This window comes from Watersipora subatra, chromosome 11 (assembly GCF_963576615.1).
Source record: "Watersipora subatra chromosome 11, tzWatSuba1.1, whole genome shotgun sequence".
NCBI classification, from domain to species: Eukaryota; Metazoa; Bryozoa; class Gymnolaemata; order Cheilostomatida; family Watersiporidae; genus Watersipora; species Watersipora subatra.
The window spans coordinates 38,807,975-38,829,668 of NC_088718.1; the positions used below are offsets into that span (position 1 = coordinate 38,807,975).

Below are 21,694 nucleotides of genomic sequence, written 5' to 3' on the forward strand. Positions count from 1 at the left end.
TTGCCAGAACAACTTTTTTAATTTGATCAACATATGCATAATTTTCATTGAACAGCACAAGCAAGAACTATGGGTTTACTTCCTGGTAACAAACACATGGTGTTAGTTTGACCTAAAAAAAAGCTATACGAAACCGGAAGTGGACATGACACCTTCAGTGATGAGCAAGACCGTCGCTCACTCACTTTTCTTTCAGTTGGTGATTGGCATGCTGTGCAACTCTAATGTCCAGAATTAGGATGTAAGTACCAAAACTATTTCAAGTGCCAGTTAAACAAATGAAAAGAAATTGTTATTTAGATCAAAACTCAAGGCTACAACCAAACTTAGCTGGATTTCAAACTTGCTGTTATGAGCTACATGTATATCATTAGGCAAGTTGTTTATAAGGAACGCTTAAAAACTCTGTTCAGGTAAATAATTCCTCAGGCAATTACGCTTGGAAATGCACAAGTTTTTTTTTAAATAACAAAAACTAAATTCCTGTCTCACACAGTTGTTATGAGTTCTTGGTGTTTTATGACAATAACTGCCATTATTATTATGTTAGTTTCTGAACACAGCAGAAGGCTGGATTTGTTAGTATTTGGCTGCAATACAGCCCTTCAGCTAGGGGTTTAAAGATATCACACTTGTCAGATGATACGACACTTATCAAGCTGTACTTATTTTCGAAAAAAAGCACATTATTATTATTGTTAGTTCCTTAGCAGCTTAATACGTAGTAAGAGCTTGTCAGGTGGAACGATATAGAACAGAGAATAAGTATGCACACAGTTATTCAGAAAGGTGGCCGAGTGGTGCAGACGATACTGCATCTGGCTACTTTGCCGCGTACCATGAGTTCAAGTTCTACACCATGTATTCTTCTTTGCTACCTCAAACCATAGCTTGAGATGAATGGACAGACATGCCTCTCATTTGGTAAAGATTTTAAAAAATATTTTACTACAATATTATGAAACTTGAATTTATTTAAAAGTGATTTAGTTATTTAAAGTTTATACAATTATTGATTAAAAATGCTTTAATCAAAAATAAAATAACACTGTTCACATTGTTTATTACTGAATAGTATTTTTGCTGTTTTTAATATATATACATGTATGTTATATAAATCTATATAAAATCAATAAAACAGATTATAACTTCAGATAAAACACTTTATTACTATTAGTTTCATGCTTGGTAAGAGCAATCTTCAGATAAAGTATTAGCACCAGTTTTAGTTACTTATATACAGCTACAACTATTAAAACAGCACTCTGCTCGGATCTTACGCTTTTACTTATATATTATATATATATAATATATATATTATATATATAATATATATATTATATATAATATATATATATTATGTATATCTATTATATATATATTATATATATACATAATATATAAGTAAAAGCGTAAGATCCGGTATATATATAAATCTTAGAGTCTGTCATTTGTTTGTGCAGGTATATCAATAAAGATTTAGGAACGAAGAATGCGCTTAGTACTAGATTTGATCTCGGCACCTCCAGTTCAGAAGGTGGCAAGCTTACCCATTAGATAACATGTCCAATTGAGCATGGAAATAATAATAGTGAAGGTATTCAGTACATCAAATAAAATACACATACTAATGCTGCACTACATGTACGGGTAGTCCGCTGGGCTCACGGGCTCACTAGGTGAATGCTCGGCATTGCACGAGTAATAAAAACACTTATAAACAGTCACAGTTAATGTAGTGTAAAGATAATATAATACGTAAGGTAATGTAATGTTTATAAGCTGCTTTTATTACCTTGCAACGCAGAGCATTCAGCTAGTTTTTATTATAATAAGAGCCGTGTCCGGCTGTTCATTTGAGGCAATGGTTAGAGGCTGGAATGAAACTAGGAATATGAGAATGGAAACAGGAATGGAGCTCAGATATTTGGCTTAACAACCAAGCACATTAACGTCTGCACGACTCAACTACTCTGCTGCACTGCAGAATAATTGTGCACATAACTATTACATGATATGTTCTCGCACGGCGCACCAGACTTCAGCGTATTAGTAGTATTGATTTATCTACTGTTTCAAAAGACTTGCTAACTATAACATAAGCTAGATAAGACAGTTGTCTACTAAATATAGTTCCACTTGCACTCACACAATCCTCTAACATGTTAGTTTTTTATATTTATCTGTTTTATCATTATTAGCATTATTATTACATCATCATCTGCAAGAAAATCTGACATCTCACCTGCTTCACTTCCCTCACTAGGGCTGACACTGTCCACTGATCCTGCATTGTAGTCAAAAGTTACAGAGCTATCAGCCTTACCAAGACTGTTCACAAATACATCCACGGTGTGAGTTGCTGGAATAAAACAGCACGGCTACTTATGTAGAGCTATGGTGTCTAAAATGCTAGAAAAGATAAACACACAAGTAAGCAAAATATTACTTGCATTTATTACAAAGATAATAAGTCAATAGCGTATAGTATCATTAATAACAAGCAAGTATGATTTCTTCAGTATTGTTAGCCTCAACCTAAAAATTTTTTAATTCTTTTACTACGGAATATTTGCTCGTTCTGATGGAACCAATTCATGCTAAAAAGTTGTTGCTGTCATATGCACAGCATTGTTACAGTAAAAGCTAGAGTGTCTGGCATGAAGTTTTAATTTGAAGCTTTTCAGAATCACTAGCAAATTTTGCACAAACTCACTGCATTTTGGAAAATAAGAGTTATGTCTAATATTTTTGTAGTTTAGTAAAGCCGGCTGTAAAAAGAAATTCTATCATTTTCGCAGTTTGACCAAAATGCTGACCCCATTCTCTAATACAAAAATGTAGTTATTAGAAATATTTGAGACCGAATCTTGAAGAATTTCACTGGCAGGAATACATTTAGGTTGTGATTTATATAATTTATCTTCTCATTCATCCCTTCCATCAGTCCATTCATCATCGACAAAAAATAAACAAAATTGGAAGCTGGGATATTATGCTATAAATTCTGAGTAAAAAGAAAACTAACAGGCACACTTTTGCAAAATAATAATCTAACATCAAAAATTTATAGCAAGAAATGTTTTAACAGATCTGTTAACTCTTTGATCTGTGATCAATGTTTTTGTACAGGTGCTAAGGCTTTACTAAGGCGAACCGTTATAAAGGCTTTCCGTAGCAAATAAGGTAAAGGTGAACTTGTAAAAATCTTTAGAGGATTTTATCAGAATGTATAGATATCTTTCTACCATTTACAATATTTTTTGATGTTTGAGGTGATCTGACTGCCAGGATTTTTCAAGATTAAAGTCGACAAAACTTGATCGCTGATAAAAAATTCAGATCAAGCAACTGTGCAGTTATTGGTGCAAAGAGACTGACAGAATAAAGATAAGTAATGCTGCAACTTGAATGCAATAGCCGATAACAATTAACTACGATATCAACTAGTGACATTTTGCATGGTTTTTTCTGAATATTTGACCCGAAATCAACTTTTGTTGCTTTTATTCTAGAAACATCCTGGCAGTCAAATCCCTTCAAACATCAAAAATAATTACAAATAATAGAAAAATACTGATAATTTCTGATAAAATCCATTAAAATTTTGTGTAGGGTCATATTCAAGGATAAAGTGAAGTTATAAGTTATAAAGCGATAGACCAAGCTCCAGTGATGCTTATATAAATTTCTAGTAGTCAAAAGCCCCAATACACCAGATGCTTTAATGTTCTTGAAAAAAATCATAGTTTAACTCGGAAAATCATTACAAGAAAAGCCTTAACCTTACCGATAGCGCCTGCCTCTAAGTCACAGACTATCTGCGTATCTGTGGAGCTGTCCACCACACAGTTAGCATCTCCGACTTGAACGAGGTTTTCTGAAGCTGTCGTGGAGAACATAGTGCCGGTGATAGTGATTCGCGTGCCAGATGATCCTGGTAAAAAAATAATAAGATTGTTGTAATTTCGCAGATCATGATTCACGATAAGAGCAGACCAGATGTTTGATATTTCTCGACTAGTTCATTCCATCAATGATGATGATATACGCTATTCAACAGATGGCCTATCGACCACATAGTTCTCCAATATTTGTTAAGTTTGTACAAATTTTGATGACATCAATTGTTTTGATATTTGATGATCTTTGAATCAATTAACTGTAGAAACATTTGAATGATTTCAAAGAGTTGTGATGTGAAGATCTGTACCAAATACAAAAAAGCTTATTAAAAGATCTATGGAATCCTAGGCTATGAACGCCTCAAAGACGACACAACTAAAAAAATTTTGTGATTAGAGTTCTGTCACATACTGCTAGCAAATGCATTATGAGAGCATAAACAAGCTCTATATATATATGACATGACACTCGTTGAAAGCATGTCACGCGCTTACCCCTAGAAGGCGAACAGCCACTAACTGTTGGTGAGTCATCCACACTCCATGCATATGAGCAGTCTCCATAGCACCTGTAACAGCAGGTCAATTAGCATCTTGACATTTCCCTACCATATTGCTCAAGAATGACGACATAATGTCTTATGCTAAAATAGCACCCAATGTTGAAATAGGAACTCAGTTTACCATCTTCATATCAAAAATATTATACTAGTTAGCAAGAGAGAAGTTTGGACAATGATGCAACATTACTTTAATGTTATCAAGGTACGCTGGTTATGAGCAATTGTTAAAATAATTCTTTATTTACATGTGTGCTACATATAATGATAGAAATGCGCACGTCAGCATTTGTAACGTGTTGAGAATGATGATTGCGGATATCTTTCAAGTTAACCTACATATGCTAATGCTAATATTTACTATAATAAAAGACAAGATGACTGTCCGTCTGTTCGAAGCAATGCTAACAGCGTTAGGAGAAAATACCTCACACAGGAATGGAACTCATGTATTAGGCTTAAGTTAATTAATTTAATTAATTAACTTAATCCATGAGCTATACCACTCCACAACCCTACTGATTCACTGAATTATTATGCACATACCTATCACCCGTGATGATCTCTCACGGTGCACAGGACTGCCAGCGTGCTGGTGTATATAATATACTAGCATATATAAAATACTGTCATGTATAACATGCTGAAGCGCACAGCATGATATCATATACAACATGCTGACGTGTACGATGTGCTGGCATACATGTGCTGCCATGTATAACGGGGGGCACATAGGAATCACTGAGAACTAAACAAGTATACATACAAAACACACATGACTATTTCTAGGATGTCGATTTGTGAAAAACCAAAAGCTTCACTGACCTGGCATTGATGTCATTGATGGCAACTCTAACTTGGGGAGTTGTCTCCACTGTTGCAAACATGTCGCCTGGAATGGGGTCATAGAATATATGAGCGTCATTTTTCGTCAGACCAATCATCGCATTATTTCCACTCAGACCTGCTCCATCAACCTGTGTGTAAATGACGATCATACATTTTATCAGCAAAGCCTTCATGGTTGGACAACATTTAAGTTTGTAGTTCTTTATAGATTCCGAATCAGAGCAGTTTATGACCCGCCTACCCTTAGCAGGCCTGTACTCCCTGGTTGCAAGTTGGGGCAGCAAATGTTAGGCAACTAGTTATGAGCATCTGGGGGTTTGGAGGGGGCGGTGTAAACCCCACCCCCAATTTATTAGCAAAGCTTTTATGGTTGAACAGAATTTAAGTTTGTAGTTCTTTATAGATGCCGAATCAGAACAGTTTATGACCCTCCTGCTCTTAGGTAGAAACTGAAACAATGGGAACAATGAAACTAACATAATGGGAAAGGTATCAGCTTATAGATAGCCTATTATTGTGTAAGTCTTCACTTTAATAAGAGCGTCTGTTCAAAAACACACTACAAGCGTTAGGGAAAAAGATTACAATTTGCAGGAGTTGCACCTAGATATTCGAATTTCAAGACAAGTGCTACCAATTGCACCATTCAATCACCTTCCGGCAACAGGAATGAACTATGCGCATAGTTATTACACCTAATGATCTCTCCCTGCGCATGGGACTGCCAGCGAACTAGCAAATTTAAAATAAGGTTCTAAAAACCAACTACTAAACTAGCAAATAAGAATTGCACTCACGGTTAGTGATGGAATGTTGCCTCCAGTTGTTGGCGTGTATTCGAGAGCATAAATGTACCCATAGTAGCTACCTTCACGGGTTACTTTGACTCCACTAAGATTGTGGTCCTGAGCAAGGCGGGTTTGAACAGTGCCAGCTTTCACATCGGCATCAAAAGTGTCCGTATGCTACAAGGGAATGACATATAGCCCAACTTTTTCATGATTTGCAGTAATCCCACTGACTCCACCAAGTCATTAACTGATGGATTCATGTGAACTGTTTGTCTGCATTTATCCATCTTGAAAAAATTGAGATTTGAAGAGAGAGTTTTAAAAATAGAATTTCAATTTCTTTGCTTTGAACAAATTAAATGGTTTGTGCAACTTCGATACGAGCTAATTATTTACTGTATAACATTGTATGTATTGTATGTAGCAACAATATTGTACATATTATCAAAGATAAAATTTACAGATGCAGAGCAATTATCAGTTTAACAATCCATGCAAGTTTGCAAAGTTAAGGTAAGTACGAGCGTGTCTCAGGTGTTGCCAGTTTTGTATATGGATACGAAAAAGGATGGACTATAACTGGATATCAATGTCAAAACCAAAACGTACAATTCCAAACTTATTGAAAACTTCTTGGAACAAATAACTTAATTCAAATTAGGTGTGAAAGCCAAAAGCATGCACTTATACTTTGGGCTACCAAAGGTAAACTTTGTTTATTTTAGTGCGAGGTGATGAGATACTGCGTAGATGGAAACTTAGTGGAAGTCAGGTTGTAACCATGTGTTTGTAGGTTCAATTCCAGTTAGAGCCCACCTATATGGAGGTGAACTTTTTTTCCTTTTTACCAAATCCTCGAGTTTCAATACTGATGAAAGAATAATTAAAACTTATTTGTCACAAAACATTAAAGTTCAACTCATATAAATTGTAACAATTTCATCCCAAAAGGCACACGTTTACTGCTGTCAAAGTAGAAAATAACCTACGAAATCAGAGGTCAGAGTCCATGTGCCCGTCAATGGTGGTGCCGCCTTCAGAGATCTGTCAACTTTCAATGTCGCACCGGAGGGCCATTCATCGCCATCGTCCCCGAACGTGACAGATAATGAATCAGTTCCTAAAATAAAACCCTATCAAGGTCACCAAAAGCCAACAAAGATGAGAATGAGGCTAATCTACATTTTGTGACGGTGAAGTTGAATTTTGAAGAGAAAAATAAAATATTTAGCGCTCCTAAAGACTTCCGTTGGAACAGCTTATGGTCATCTAAAGATTTGTTTATGACAATACATTGTCCAACTCGTAGTCATGACATTCCAAATTTAAATTCCAAATCTTACTGCTAATAATGGAAGAATTTTACAAACTTCATACAGCAATAAACTTTTAAGATTTTGATTAGTGTTAAAACCAAATTTAGAGTGTCTTCTTTGGACTTTTTTAATGGAATTTACTCAAACGCTGCTGCTGACGTATTTCACAGCTGTCTCAACCACATTTCACATTGGTTTGTATATGAGCAAGATAGAGAAATTGCCGTTTTTATATATTAGTGCAGTTAATCTTGGTATTTTTTCTTGATAATGTTATTGTAATTTAAATTGTTAGATAGACACAATGAGAAACGCAGCTGAAGTAAGAAATAAAATTTTCTGACTTTTGAACTAATGCGATATTGATATAACAATGCTCATTCAAGCGCTTGTCAATGTGTAACTGAAAAAAATAGATTTGAAATAAATGCAAAGCCAAGCGGTTTTAAAATATTCTACAAGAACCTTACTCCAGATTCAAACAACTCTCTGTTCCAAAAATATTTGTATAAAATTTGTAGCCTTACGTAATGGTCAACCTTTTTTACAATGTAGGAGACTTCTTACCACCTGTGGCTTTTCACAAAAATGTTGCATAAATAATATCTACCTTTTATAAAAACAAAAATAAAAACTGCAATTCATTGTTAGGTGTTACATTTAGAATATTCCAGCTCTCCAGAACTTACTTGTACTGCCTGAGAGCTGAGGGGCGTTGTACGCATCAAACATCTTAAAGTCATTTGCGCAGTTATAGGGGGTGATGCTGAAGCTGAAGGAGTTGGCTGTCTCATCCATGACCACTTCGATATCCTGCACTCTCGCTGTGAGGGGGACACGTCTTTCAGTCACAATAACTAAAAATAATCATATATAGTAGGATTTGGCAGATGAAACAGGTATAGGTCAGAATTGGCAGGTGATGCAAGTATGAGTCAGAATTGGCATGGGATGCAGGTATAAGCCAGAATTGGCAGGTGATGCAAGTACTGTATAAGCTACAAAGTAACAGGTTTTATAGACTTTTTAGCAGAATAGCTCAGTAGATTAGTGAATGATGCTCCAAAAGGTTCGCTATGAACAAGCTATGGCTATGTAAAAATTGACGTTTACAATAAATGAATATTTTTGTGAATTGTACTTTGCTAGACTCTAGTAACAATACTTTATATGTAGGTTACATATTTCCATGCAGTCATAAATTATATATGAATCATTTAAGTTGCAGCAGAGAAAAACTTGACTATTTGTTATAATACAATGATAATTTTATACAGTCCACTTTTTACCATATTATTGCTGTATACAATGAGTAGTGTGCTTTGTTTATAACGCTTCCTTTGGTAACCATTTCATTGGATAGTAATCAAATGAAAGTCATAATTTATTTATTTATGCAAAAGAATATTATTTTCACTAAAACCTATGTTGAAAATTACAACAAAAAAGTTGATCAAAGAAAGTTGAAAATTTATTATTTCATATTAAAAAGAAGCCAACTTACGATACATTGTAGAATTTACTATACTAGGTGAACCTAAAGGACTTACTTTCGTTAAAGAAGGTGGTCTGCATGCCAGCAATGACTACCTCATCTACCCAAATATCATTGCGGGACCATCTGTAGACCTCAAAAGCAGTGAGTTTGTAATAGTCATCATCGGGGTAGTAAGTCTCAGCATAGTTGAGGAGATCGATGCACTGATAGAACCACTCACTAAAATATTGGGAATAATAATCTTTAGCAACAAATTCTCAACAATAAAAAAACAGAAATCGAGAAATTCTACAGAAAGCAACAACTGTTTGCTCACTAGGGTAGTTTGATATAGATATAGATATATATATACATATATATATGTATATATATACATATATATATATATATTATTAAATTATTACTTTATTATTAAATTATTAATTTATTACTTAATTTCATTTCAAATAGAAATGTTTTTCAAGTCATTCATAAATGTAGTAATATATCATAAATGGGTGAAAATGCTAAAAACATACAACTACATGACAAAAAATGACATATAAAATGCTAAAAGGTAATTTCTGCATTACTCATGTAATAGATGCAAATTTGATTCAACAAACCAAACCAATTTATTAAATTTTTCCTCAAGCTTTTTTCATAAGAAGCAAACTTAATGACTCAGAAGATTTTTATAGCAAAATAAAACGTAATTGCTATTTGGCTAAATCGCATTTTAGAAAATAGAATACTAGTGAAAACCAGAATTGAGCGATACATAACCTTTGTTTTGATATGTTTGAGGCAGTTTAACCTTCATTTATAACTAGTGTTTAACCTCAATATCAGCACCTATAAACAGAGGACAGATAGCTCTAAGTGTGACCGAGGATGTGAAATCATATCACATGCCATTGTTACCCCAATGAGTAGGAAAAAGGGAAACAATACTTACGTTCCATCGTCGCTCTGACGGAAAGTGTGTTCTTCGTAGATGTCAGAGTGTCTTTTGTTGGTGCGAATTTTCATCCTGATAAGATCACGGAAAACACCGCGATAAGCAAAGCAAATCTGAAAAACAAAATGGAAAAATTCGGACAGCGAATGGTGACGTTTTAAATAAAGGACTTTAAAATGTATTAGCATTTATAGCTATAAAAGCCTAACAGTGTATATCAATGCACTGTGTATAACAATCAATGTGTCTATCAATCAATGAATTACACTGCCTTGAACTAGAGAGACTTAAATTAAAAAGACTTGAAGCGGAAAGATTTGAATACGAAAGACTTGAACGAGAAATACTTGACTTACATATCCTTTAAAAGTGATGTCGATGTCGGAAGAATCATAGAGCCTGGCCACATTCTTCCCAGAAGCCCTGCCACAAAATGGTTCCGACTCTACGTCAATAATTCCACCCTTATATCCTGCAAAAAAATTTATAGAATATATTAGGGCAAATATAAACTAGATGACTATAAACTATATGACTGCTATATATAAAACTTTTACTGATTTTATTTCGTACATTCAGCACATTTCGTACACTCATGTTACTGAATGCCTGAGATTAGAAAAACATTTCAAAAGGAAATCATTAATGAGTTTCCAGAAAAAAATGATCCCGTGCACTGAAACTTTAAAAAGGACCTTCAAAAAAGCCTCTGCAAGTATTGATACTCAATAAAATTAAACTTAAAACATTTAATTTTGTTAAAAATGACTTCGAATGGCATGATATTCAACTTTTACAACGTGATTTCAAACATATTGGAACTTTTGTAGCCCCTAAACGCACTTTGCGCTGTTCATAATTCATAAAGCCAAATTGAATACTTGGCTGGAGTCAGTGTTCTTAACAAAGAAGTAATAAACTCCGAAGCTTGATAACCAACAGCTAGAGAGGGGGTACCTGGAGAGCTTCGTGACTCATGACCTTCATAGAACCATTTCCCTGAGGCCCCATCTCCTATGCTTGGAGGGCATTTGGCAGAGAATAAAGAGTTCACCGCCTCCTCCATCTAAAAATAAAAACAGTATGTACTGTAGCGAACAGATTAACAAACCGATTGCGCCGATTGCGCCAAGTTGCACTGATTGCGCAACAAAATGTTAGTGGCCAACAATAAAAAACTACTTTGATTTGACTTCAATTCTATGGACTGTGACGGCAGTCAGCTGAGTGAGGAGAAAGTTTAGTAGATTTTATCACAAGGTATCACAAGGTATCGATATTTTTTTATTATTTGAGGTCATTTGAGGTCATATTCATGCTTGATGTGATCTGACTGCCAGGATGTTTCAAGATTAAAATTGACTTTATCGCGATTAAAACACTCAGAAGAATAATATGTGCAAAATGACATCACTAGTTGTTATCATTCCGATAGTTGATATCAGCTATTAAAAAGTTGCAGCGTTACACGTCTCTATTCTGTTGGTCTCTTTACAACTATAAACATCATAACCGCACTTGCGATTGATCTGAGCGTTTTTGATAACAATCAGGGTTTTTGCGACTTCAATTTTAGAACATCCTGGCAATCAGACAGCCTCAATCATCAAAAACCAATCACGAATGATAGAAAACTACTGATACTTACTGATAAAACTTACTAAAAGTCTGTGCAAGATCAACTTTAATTGGATATCCTTTGAGTTCCTCTTGAATCAAATTCACCAAAGACTAACCTGATCTTTGTTGGGATTCATAGCGATGAGATATTCAGAGAGAAGGTCAGAGCCGTCATGATCAAGGTGAAGCCTCCACTGGCTCAAAGAAGCTTTACCATCATCTGTTGTAGAAATGGTAACCCAAACTCCACCAGAATGCTTTTGCGTCATCTCTGGCCAATTTCCTGTAAGCAAACATGTCTCAACTCTATAACCAAACACACTAATTCTCTTACAATAATAATGTTTGAGAACCTGCAACGATATTAGGAGTTGCGATTTCAGAACTTTTTTATATTGCAGCTGTCCAGCTTATGCGTGGGAACGTGTAATATTTGAAACAAATATTACATAATATATGATATAAAATGTAATTATATTATATTACATATCATACTACATATTTTATTACATAATATATTATATATTATATTATACATAATATTATACATCATAATATATTATATTACAGATTATATTATAATATATATTACATATTATATTACACATTACGTTATATGACATACTATATGTCATATTACATATCATATTACATGTTATATTATACTACATAACATACTACATTACATTATATATTATATATCATATTACATATTATATAGCATATTATACATCATATTATATTACATATTATATATATTATACTACATATTATATTATAATTTAGATTATATTGAAACAAATCTGAGTTGGCAAAAATAAAATATCCAGATTCAAAGACATTGTATCTAGAACAAAAGTATGGAGCCTGAATAAATAGAGAAACTCTGAGTGAGAGAGCTCATATCTCTTAGCTTTCTTGGCTTAACCATGCCAAATAAAAAAATTTGTTGTGTTCTGCAGTGGGCTCAAACTCTACCCTTGTCACTTTGCGCTATCTCACAAAAATCCTCATCGGCTTAGATCTTGATATTTGATAGACAGGTTCTAAACAAGGAGTAAGCTAAAAAAACATGGCCAAGATCGTGAGAGTTCCATGGGCATTACACATTGTCCAGTCAGCTCGCGGCTCCCACAATGCAGTTCGATTATCCACTGATAATCTGTCTTAAGTCTCTTTTTTATGCACTAGCTGTATGCATGTGGGCTCATTGTTTTTTGTTTACAAAATACCGCTTGATTTTGCTGTATAAAAATTGATCCCTATACTATTTCTATTTTTAGAATAAAACATACTAATCATTTTAATACTCTTTAATTTTACACAAAAAATGAAGAACCGAGGAAGGGAATACAAGTAAATGCAGTGATACATGACTTGGTCTAGCCTTTTCTGTTATTGCAGAATTTATGAGAAAATCAGTGTGATATTTAAATATATTACCTTCTCTCACTAAGTATATACATGTAGTTGTATCATACAAAATAATGTAGAAATGTATTAAGGTTATTTATATTATTTGCAATGGGAAATCATTTCAGAAATTGAACAAGCAGGACAACCATCCGTAGCTGGTTTCAATCTAAGAAACATGCTCTAAACTTGCATACAGGTTAATGTAATTAACGGCCTTTTTACAGCAAAAATGTAGCTGAACTAATTAGACAGCAAGGGGATACCTGTAACTATATAAACTTTACAGTAGATCCGTAAAATGCCAATACATCTTACAATGTGTGATACAAAACCTTATTGTAGAGCTCACTGTAGCACGCTTTACTTGAAGAGATCAGAGTTGCTACTACAATGATGTAAACATGTGCGTGTCATTTGCAGAAGCCACCTACCTAGCTCAGAGTTGAAGGTTACTGTAAAGGTGCGCCCATTGGTGATTTCAGCGGATGTGACCTGCACTCTCTCCGGTGAAATAGTCGGCAAGTCATTCAAGGCATTCTGAAGGTCAATCGCAGAAGTATCAACATCCAAGATATCTACAACATATATTTATAACCATGGTACTGTAGGGGAAGGCGGGGCAGGGTGAGCCACGGGGCAGGGCGAGCCAACCCAATTATTCCAAAAAGTATTTGTTTTCTGAGTTGTGTACTCTTGTCTAAGGTCATGTGACCATTGTCGGCCATTTTCAGAAAAAGAAAAGAAAGAAGAAAGCAAAGGTAAGCAAAAATTGATTAAAAACTGTTTTTGACAGCCAAAAGTTAAAATTGAGAAATAAATTTGATTGTAACTTGTTACTCAAAGAATAATGACCAGGTTGGTGCAAACTACCACTAAATTTTCTGACTATCTCCTAAAGAGATAGCCCAAATCTCAGCTTGCTAAATTAATTTTTTGAGCATGAATTACATCATCCAAGCACATGTGGGCCATTGGGGCAGGGCGAGCCACTTCCTGTTGGCCGTAGCTCACCCTGCCCCGTCAGTAGAAAAATAGTCATATAAATATATTTTCTTGTAGAATGGTTCGTTTCTACAAAAGAAAGACTGATATACCATGCCAAGAAGCTCTTCAAAGAGCAGGGGATGCTGTAAAAACAGGCATCTCTGTCAGAGCCGCCGCCAAAGCAGCAGGAGTCGATCGAATGGCTCTGAGCCGTTTTATAACAAATAAAGGGAAAGATGGCAAGACAAAGTTGTCAGAGATGAAGTTGGTGTTCACGTCAGAACAAGAGAGTGCTTTAGTTGATCATATTCGCCAGCTGGATGACCGGTTTTACAGTCTCAGCACAGACAAAGTCAGGGAGCTGGCTAGCCGCTATGCCGCTGCTAATAAAGTGGCAGTGCCCAGCAACTGGGAAAAGGACGGTTTAGCAGGTCAGCACTTTTAGACCTGAAAATAGAGGTCAAGGTGTTTGATATGCTGTTATGGTTAATGTGTTTTACCGAGATCTTACTATCAACCTATCAAAACAATCCCTAGTGTACTCGTATGAGGAGTAAGGCATAGTTAATACATGGAGATTTTATTGTAGGTAAAGACTGGCTGGGAGCCTTCATGAAGCGGAACAAATTGTCTGTGAGGACACCAGAGGCAACCTCATTGGCCCGTCAATCAGGATTCAATCGTGTAGCAGTGGAAAGCTTTTTCAAAAACCTCCGAACTGCTATGGACAAGTGAGTTTGATTTTCAACGGGAAAAATTCTGGGTAAAAATATGTAGGCCTAATCCATAGTTCGAACTTGATAACTTTTTCAGGCCAATTGCTCGACTCGATATTTTTGAATATTGAATATATTGAATATATGAATATTGAATTGAATATTGAATATATTGAGTATTTTTGAATTTTTGAATGTGATTCTTGTTTAGGCATCATTTCGGCGCAGAAAACATCTTTAATCTAGACGAGACTGGGATAACAACAGTGCAAAATCCGGGAAGGGTTGTGAGCAGTTGCGGAAAAAAGCAAATTGGTGCCACGTCATCACAGGAGCGAGGAGAACTGAGCACGATGTGCTGCGCCATAAAAGCTGCAGGCACCTACATTCCACCGTTTTTTATTTTTCCAAGAAAGAATGTGAAGATGTGCTTCATGAATGGAACTCCGCCTGGATCAAAAGGATGTGCTGTGCCGTCGGGGTACATGAACAGTGATTTGTTTGTCAACGAATACCTACCCTTCTTTAAGAACTCAACTCGATGCACACCTGAGAAACCTGTCCTATTAATTTTGAACAATCATAGTTCGCATGTTTCCTTGGAGGCTGTCGATATGTGCAGCACCTCAGGTATTGTCCTCCTCACCCTACCTCCGCATTGCTCTCACAGGCTTCAGCCTTTGGCCCGTACTGTCTTTGGTCCACTCAAAACATACTTCAACAAGGCTATAAATGATCAGCTGAGGATGAGGCCAGGGGAAGGCATCACAATATACCATGTCGGCGCTCTCGGTGGGATAGCCTTCTTGAACAGTATGATCCCTGCCAACATCATCTCAGGGTTTAGTTCCACAGGAATTTGGCCAATTGATTCGGATGTGTTTCAAGACCATGAGTTCCTACCATCAGCCACAACTGACCGGCCGCTAGAGGGTGTGTTACAAACTGAAATGCTTAGTCATGACGAGACGTCTGTCAGGGAAAACCCGCCATCCACAAGCTCTAGCAGACCCGCTGAGCAGAACCATCCATCTACAAGCTCTAGCAGACCTGCTGAGCAGAACCATTCGTCTACAAGCTCTAGCAGACCCACTGAGCAGAACCAGCCATCTAAAATCTCTAGCACACCTGCCGAGAAAAGCCAAGCACCTACTAGCTCTGTCACACCTGAACAGTTGTTACCATTTCCTGAAGCCGGACCGCGGAAACCAGGAATGCAGCAAAAGAAAAAAGCTCGTTCAGCCATTCTCACTGACACTCCAGAGAAAAAAAGGCTGAGGGAAGAGGTGCTACTAAGAGCAAGTAAGCGGAAAGCAACTTCAAGGGTCACAGTGATGAAAAAAAAAGTTTCCAAAAAAACTAAACCTATCATTGCAGTTGTTGACGAGTCATCGAGCGACGATGAGGAACTTGCAGAGGAGCTCTTAAAATCAGAAGAGGAAGCGAGTGACCTAGATGACCCCGCACAGAATGAAGAGAACATTGATGTCAATTGTCATGTGCTCGTTCAATACCGTATGGAGCAAGGCACTGAGGTTTTCTACGCTGGGAGAGTCATGAAGATGGTAGATCCGCGAACTGCAACCGTTAACTTCATGCGAAAAACAAATGACTTGTTCCCTTCGTTTACATATCCAGAAGTCCAAGACCAGCAAGACGTAAAGCTGTCCGATGTAGTAATGCAGCTCGGAGAACCCATTACAACTGGTGGAACCACGCGTGTTCGTAGTAGAACCACCTTCAGAGTGAACCTGGGAATGTTCAATTTAAGATAGACAAACAATGTTTAGCTAGCATGATTGTTTACTTTGTCATTGTTGTTTCAGTTACGGTTGACAATTAAATGGTGCACAATTACAAATTGGTATGTTTGAACTGTTTAAATTGATCGAGTCAGTTTTGTTTTACATTGTAACAGGATTAATATTTATTGACATAGAAATAGGACAGGATGAGCCAGCCGGCTCACCCTGCCCCACGGGTTGGCTCACCCTGCCCCGCAGTCGGGGCAGGGCGAGCCGTCTGAGTTTTTAGGCTAAAATTACACTGGAAAAAAAATTGTGCGAGTTTCAGAGCCAAAACCTGTATTACTATGAGAACAACATATTGGGTGAGTTCCTGAACAATTTTTAACAAATTTGGACCTCGGACAAGCAGTCTACATCGGAAAATGTAAAACGCGGCTCACCCTGCCCCGCCTTCCCCTACTACAATGCTTACGTAAGGAAGCAAGCTGGCAAGTTATTAGTCATTTAGGTGTTAAATGCTGCACTTCCAAAAACTCTACTAGAGTTACAGGCATCTAAAAGCGTCTACAAATGTTTAAAAGTGTTTAAGAATGTCTACATGTGTCACAAAGTTTTTAAAGGTGTCTGAGATGTCCAGGATGTCCAAAGACCCCTGAGTGTATTTACAAGTGTATAAATTGTCTACGAATGTCTGAAGATGTGTATAGATAAAGGTACCTACGGGTGCCTAAATGTACCAACAAGTGTCTACAAGGGTTTTACGTTGTACACAAGTGTCTAAAAAGGACTACAAGTTTTGAATACATACACAGATGTACAAAGGTACTTACAACTATCTGAAGATGTTCACTAAAGGCGGCTACAGGTATCTGAAGATGTTCACTAAAGGCGGCTACAGGTTATTTCATTAAAGATTGTCGTGCTTTATTCAATTCTCATGTTCTATGCTTGTAGACAAATACCAAACTAAAGTTTCTTTTTAATTAAGTAGTAAACCTATTTTGCCTTTCTTGCTGAGATGTGTTACAAAATGTGCTGACTACAATTTGGCCCATTTTTGCTGTACAGTAATTTGCTAAAGGCGTAATGTATCCACACCCCCCCCCTCCCCGCAAAGGTGAGAGTACTCAATGGTCGATTGCAACTTTGTCAACTAATGCGTGCGTGGGAGGACAGATAGAGACAGTTACTTTGACGAAGAACTCGAGTGGCCAGATTAACATTAGTGTGTTAAATGAATTGAAAAACTGGAAAGACGATACCGGCAACTCCAATAACAGCCTGCAAAGTTTGGGGCGCGAGCCATACATGGTGGCGGCTTATACACCCTTATTCACAGTATATATATCCTGTATGTATGTCTAGTTGCAACACGGTGAACTACATGTATACATCCTTACAGATATTCCCAAGTCTGTAGTTTTAGAATGTTTTAAGGCTAAAACTAAGAGCTTTACTGTCAGCTTTCATCTGTGACTTGAAAAGACATTCTCACCAGTGTAGACGCCATTCATTGCAAGCTGCCAGTTGCCCTCCTTGCTTGGGGAGGTCATTGTCACGACCTGAACCTCCTTAGTTGCGGTCCTTGAGTAAAAGCCATTTAGTGTCATCATAATATTCTCTGTGTCCTCTGTACTACTGAGTGTAATGGTCTGAACTTCGGGCTCAACCTTACCTACGCAACGAAAAGTATTTGCTTTACCACGTCAATCACTTAGCATTATCATTTTGTTTCTATACTCATTGAATGGAACAGAAAACCAAAATGCTATACTGAAAGTAAAAAAATAATAATGCTACACTGAGAGTAGAAAAAAGAATAATGCTACACTGAGAGAAGGAAAAGAATAATGCTACCCTGAGAGTGGAAAAAGAATAATGCTATACTGAGAGTAGAAAAAAGAATAATGCTAGACTGACAGTAGGAAAAGAATAATGCTGGACTGAAAGTGGAAAAAGAATAATGCTAGACTGACAGTAGGAAAAGAATAATGCTGGACTGAGAGTGGAAAAAGAATAATGCTACCCTGAGAGTAGAAAAAAGAATAATGCTTCCCTGAGAGTGGAAAAAGAATAATGCTATACTGAGAGTAGAAAAAAGAATAATGCTACCCTGAGAGTGGAAAAAGAATAATGCTAGACTGAGAGTAGAAAAAGAATAATGCTAGACTGAAAGTAGGAAAAGAATACTGCTATACTGAAAGTAGAAAAAAGAATAATGCTACTCTGAGAGTGGAAAAAGAATAATGCTAGACTGAGAGTAGAAAAAGAATAATGCTACACTGAGAGTAGACCATAGAATAATGCTAGACTGAGAGTAGAAAAAGAATAATGCTAGACTGAGAGTAGAAAAAGAATAATGCTAGACTGAAAGTAGGAAAAGAATACTGCTATAATGAAAGTAGAAAAAAGAATAATGCTACCCTGAGAGTGGAAAAAGAATAATGCTACACTGAGAGTAGGAAAAGAATAATGCTACACTGAGAGTAGACCATAGAATAATGCTAGACTAAGAGTAGAAAAAGAATAATGCTAGACTGACAGTAGGAAAAGAATAATGCTATACTGAAAGTGGAAAAAGAATAATGCTACACGGAGAGTAGAAAAAAGAATAATGCTACCCTGAGAGTGGAAAAAGAATAATGCTACACTGAGAGTGGAAAAAGAATAATGCTAGACTGAGAGTAGAAAAAGAATAATGCTATACTGAAAGTAGGAAAAGAATACTGCTATACTGAAAGTAGAAAAAAGAATAATGCTACCCTGAGAGTGGAAAAAGAATAATGCTACACTGAGAGTAGGAAAAGAATAATGCTACACTGAGAGTAGACCATAGAATAATGCTAGACTAAGAGTAGAAAAAGAATAATGCTATACTGAGAGTAGAAAAAAGAATAATGCTAGACTGACAGTAGGAAAAGAATAATGCTATACTGAAAGTGGAAAAAGAATAATGCTACACGGAGAGTAGAAAAAAGAATAATGCTACCCTGAGAGTGGAAAAAGAATAATGCTACACTGAGAGTGGAAAAAGAATAATGCTAGACTGAGAGTAGAAAAAAGAATAATGCTACCCTGAGAGTGGAAAAAGAATAATGCTAGACTGAAAGTAGGAAAAGAATACTGCTATACTGAAAGTAGAAAAAAGAATAATGCTACTCTGAGAGTGGAAAAAGAATAATGCTAGACTGAGAGTAGAAAAAGAATAATGCTACACTGAGAGTAGACCATAGAATAATGCTAGACTGAGAGTAGAAAAAGAATAATGCTAGACTGAGAGTAGAAAAAGAATAATGCTAGACTGAAAGTAGGAAAAGAATACTGCTATACTGAAAGTAGAAAAAAGAATAATGCTACCCTGAGAGTGGAAAAAGAATAATGCTACACTGAGAGTAGGAAAAGAATAATGCTACACTGAAAGTAGAAAAAAGAATAATGCTACACGGAGAGTAGAAAAAAGAATAATGCTACCCTGAGAGTGGAAAAAGAATAATGCTACACTGAGAGTGGAAAAAGAATAATGCTACACTGAGAGTAGAAAAAGAATAATGCTAGACTGAGAGTAGAAAAAGAATAATGCTAGACTAAGAGTAGAAAAAGAATAATGCTAGACTGACAGTAGGAAAAAAATAATGCTAGACTGAGAGTAGAAAAAGAATAATGCTAGACTGAGAGTAGAAAAACGAATAATGCTACACTGAGAGTAGACCATAGAATAATGCTAGACTGAGAGTAGAAAAAGAATAATGCTAGACTGAGAGTAGAAAAAGAATAATGCTAGACTGAAAGTAGGAAAAGAATACTGCTATAATGAAAGTAGAAAAAAGAATAATGCTACCCTGAGAGTGGAAAAAGAATAATGCTACACTGAGAGTAGGAAAAGAATAATGCTACACTGAGAGTAGACCATAGAATAATGCTAGACTAAGAGTAGAAAAAGAATAATGCTAGACTGACAGTAGGAAAAGAATAATGCTAGACTGAGAGTAGAAAAAGAATAATGCTAGACTGAGAGTAGAAAAAAGAATAATGCTACCCTGAGAGTGGAAAAAGAATAATGCTACACTGAGAGTAGGAAAAGAATAATGCTACACTGAGAGTAGACCATAGAATAATGCTAGACTGAGAGTAGAAAAAGAATAATGCTAGGCTGAGAGTAGAAAAAAGACTAATGCTATACTGAGAGTAGAAAAAGAATAATGCTACACTGAGAGTAGGAAAAGAATAATGCTGGACTGAAAGTAGAAAAAGAATAATGCTACACTGAGAGTAGAAAAAAGAATAATGCTACCCTGAGAGTGGAAAAAGAATAATGCTACCCTGAGAGTGGAAAAAGAATAATGCTACACTGAAAGTAGGAAAAGACTAATGCTATGCTGAAAGTAGGAAAAGAATAATGCTACACTGAAAGTAGGAAAAGAATAATGATACACTGAGAGTAGAAAAACGAAGAATGCTACACTGGGAGTGGAAAAAAGAATAATGCTACACTGAGAGTAGAAAAAGAATAATGCTAGACTGAGAGTAAAAATAGAATAATGCTATGCTGTGATCAGTAGAGACTTCACAAATTTCATGGTATATTTTCAAAAACTTTCATCTGACAATTTTGAAGCTAACACCAACTTAATCGGACAACAAAGTAATTAAAAAAGGGCAAGTTTGAACAGATTTGTTAATATCAATCATTGTTAATTTAGATTTGTCTGCACGACGTTTACAGTTGAGCATATAACTTTTTGATGCATTTAGTATGAGGAGGAAAAATGTGGAAGTAGATTAGACACAGGTTGGTATTCTGTGAGAGCGTAACTTGCAAATAAATATGAAAAAATAACATGACAAGGAGCAAATACCCTCAATTTGCTGAACAAGATTTGGCTGGAAGTACTTGGCTCCAAGGTACATGTAGGCTTGGGAGCCGACCTCACTTGTTAGTGCCTAAAATATGCAAGCTATTTTATCTTTGTTATAATAGACAGACAAACACTCTAATGACGTATGCTCCTGTACAGATCCCTTAAGTTGACTTATACGTTAGATGTTACAATTAAGTAAATTGGATGTATCTACAGCAATTATCTTGTTTACCTCTCTATTTGTATGTCTGTTTACCTTACTTTTCATTCGTCTATCAATAGTTGCATAGCTTCTGTATGTCCATTTATAGAATGGACTGGGAGTCAGTCTGTGTATAGCTTGGTCTGTGTGTGGATAAGTCTGTCCATGGCTTCAACTGCCAAGTCAGTCTATCTATGTATTAACCTGTCAGGTGGTAAGTCTGTCCCTGTTGGTGAGTCTGTCTGTGCATTGGTTTGTCCGTGAATCAGTCAGTCTGTCAGCCAGTCTGT

At 36.1% G+C, this 21,694-nt stretch overlaps 1 protein-coding gene across 1 annotated transcript in view; it reads right to left on the reverse strand.

Moving 5' to 3' along the window:
- Positions 1 to 21,694, reverse strand: part of LOC137408049 (fibrocystin-L-like) — a 66,428-nt gene that overhangs the window by 25,939 nt on the left and 18,795 nt on the right. The window contains exons 13-27 of the mRNA XM_068094438.1: positions 21,200 to 21,284; positions 17,839 to 18,018; positions 13,327 to 13,470; positions 11,596 to 11,762; positions 10,817 to 10,925; positions 10,216 to 10,331; positions 9,857 to 9,972; positions 8,972 to 9,138; positions 8,111 to 8,278; positions 7,095 to 7,225; positions 6,112 to 6,279; positions 5,291 to 5,442; positions 4,401 to 4,474; positions 3,791 to 3,937; positions 2,246 to 2,362 (exon numbers count right to left, since the gene is read on the reverse strand). Of these exons, the coding sequence (XP_067950539.1) occupies positions 2,246 to 2,362; positions 3,791 to 3,937; positions 4,401 to 4,474; positions 5,291 to 5,442; positions 6,112 to 6,279; positions 7,095 to 7,225; positions 8,111 to 8,278; positions 8,972 to 9,138; positions 9,857 to 9,972; positions 10,216 to 10,331; positions 10,817 to 10,925; positions 11,596 to 11,762; positions 13,327 to 13,470; positions 17,839 to 18,018; positions 21,200 to 21,284 (2,041 nt within the window). The remainder of the gene's footprint in view (positions 1 to 2,245; positions 2,363 to 3,790; positions 3,938 to 4,400; positions 4,475 to 5,290; positions 5,443 to 6,111; positions 6,280 to 7,094; positions 7,226 to 8,110; positions 8,279 to 8,971; positions 9,139 to 9,856; positions 9,973 to 10,215; positions 10,332 to 10,816; positions 10,926 to 11,595; positions 11,763 to 13,326; positions 13,471 to 17,838; positions 18,019 to 21,199; positions 21,285 to 21,694) is intronic.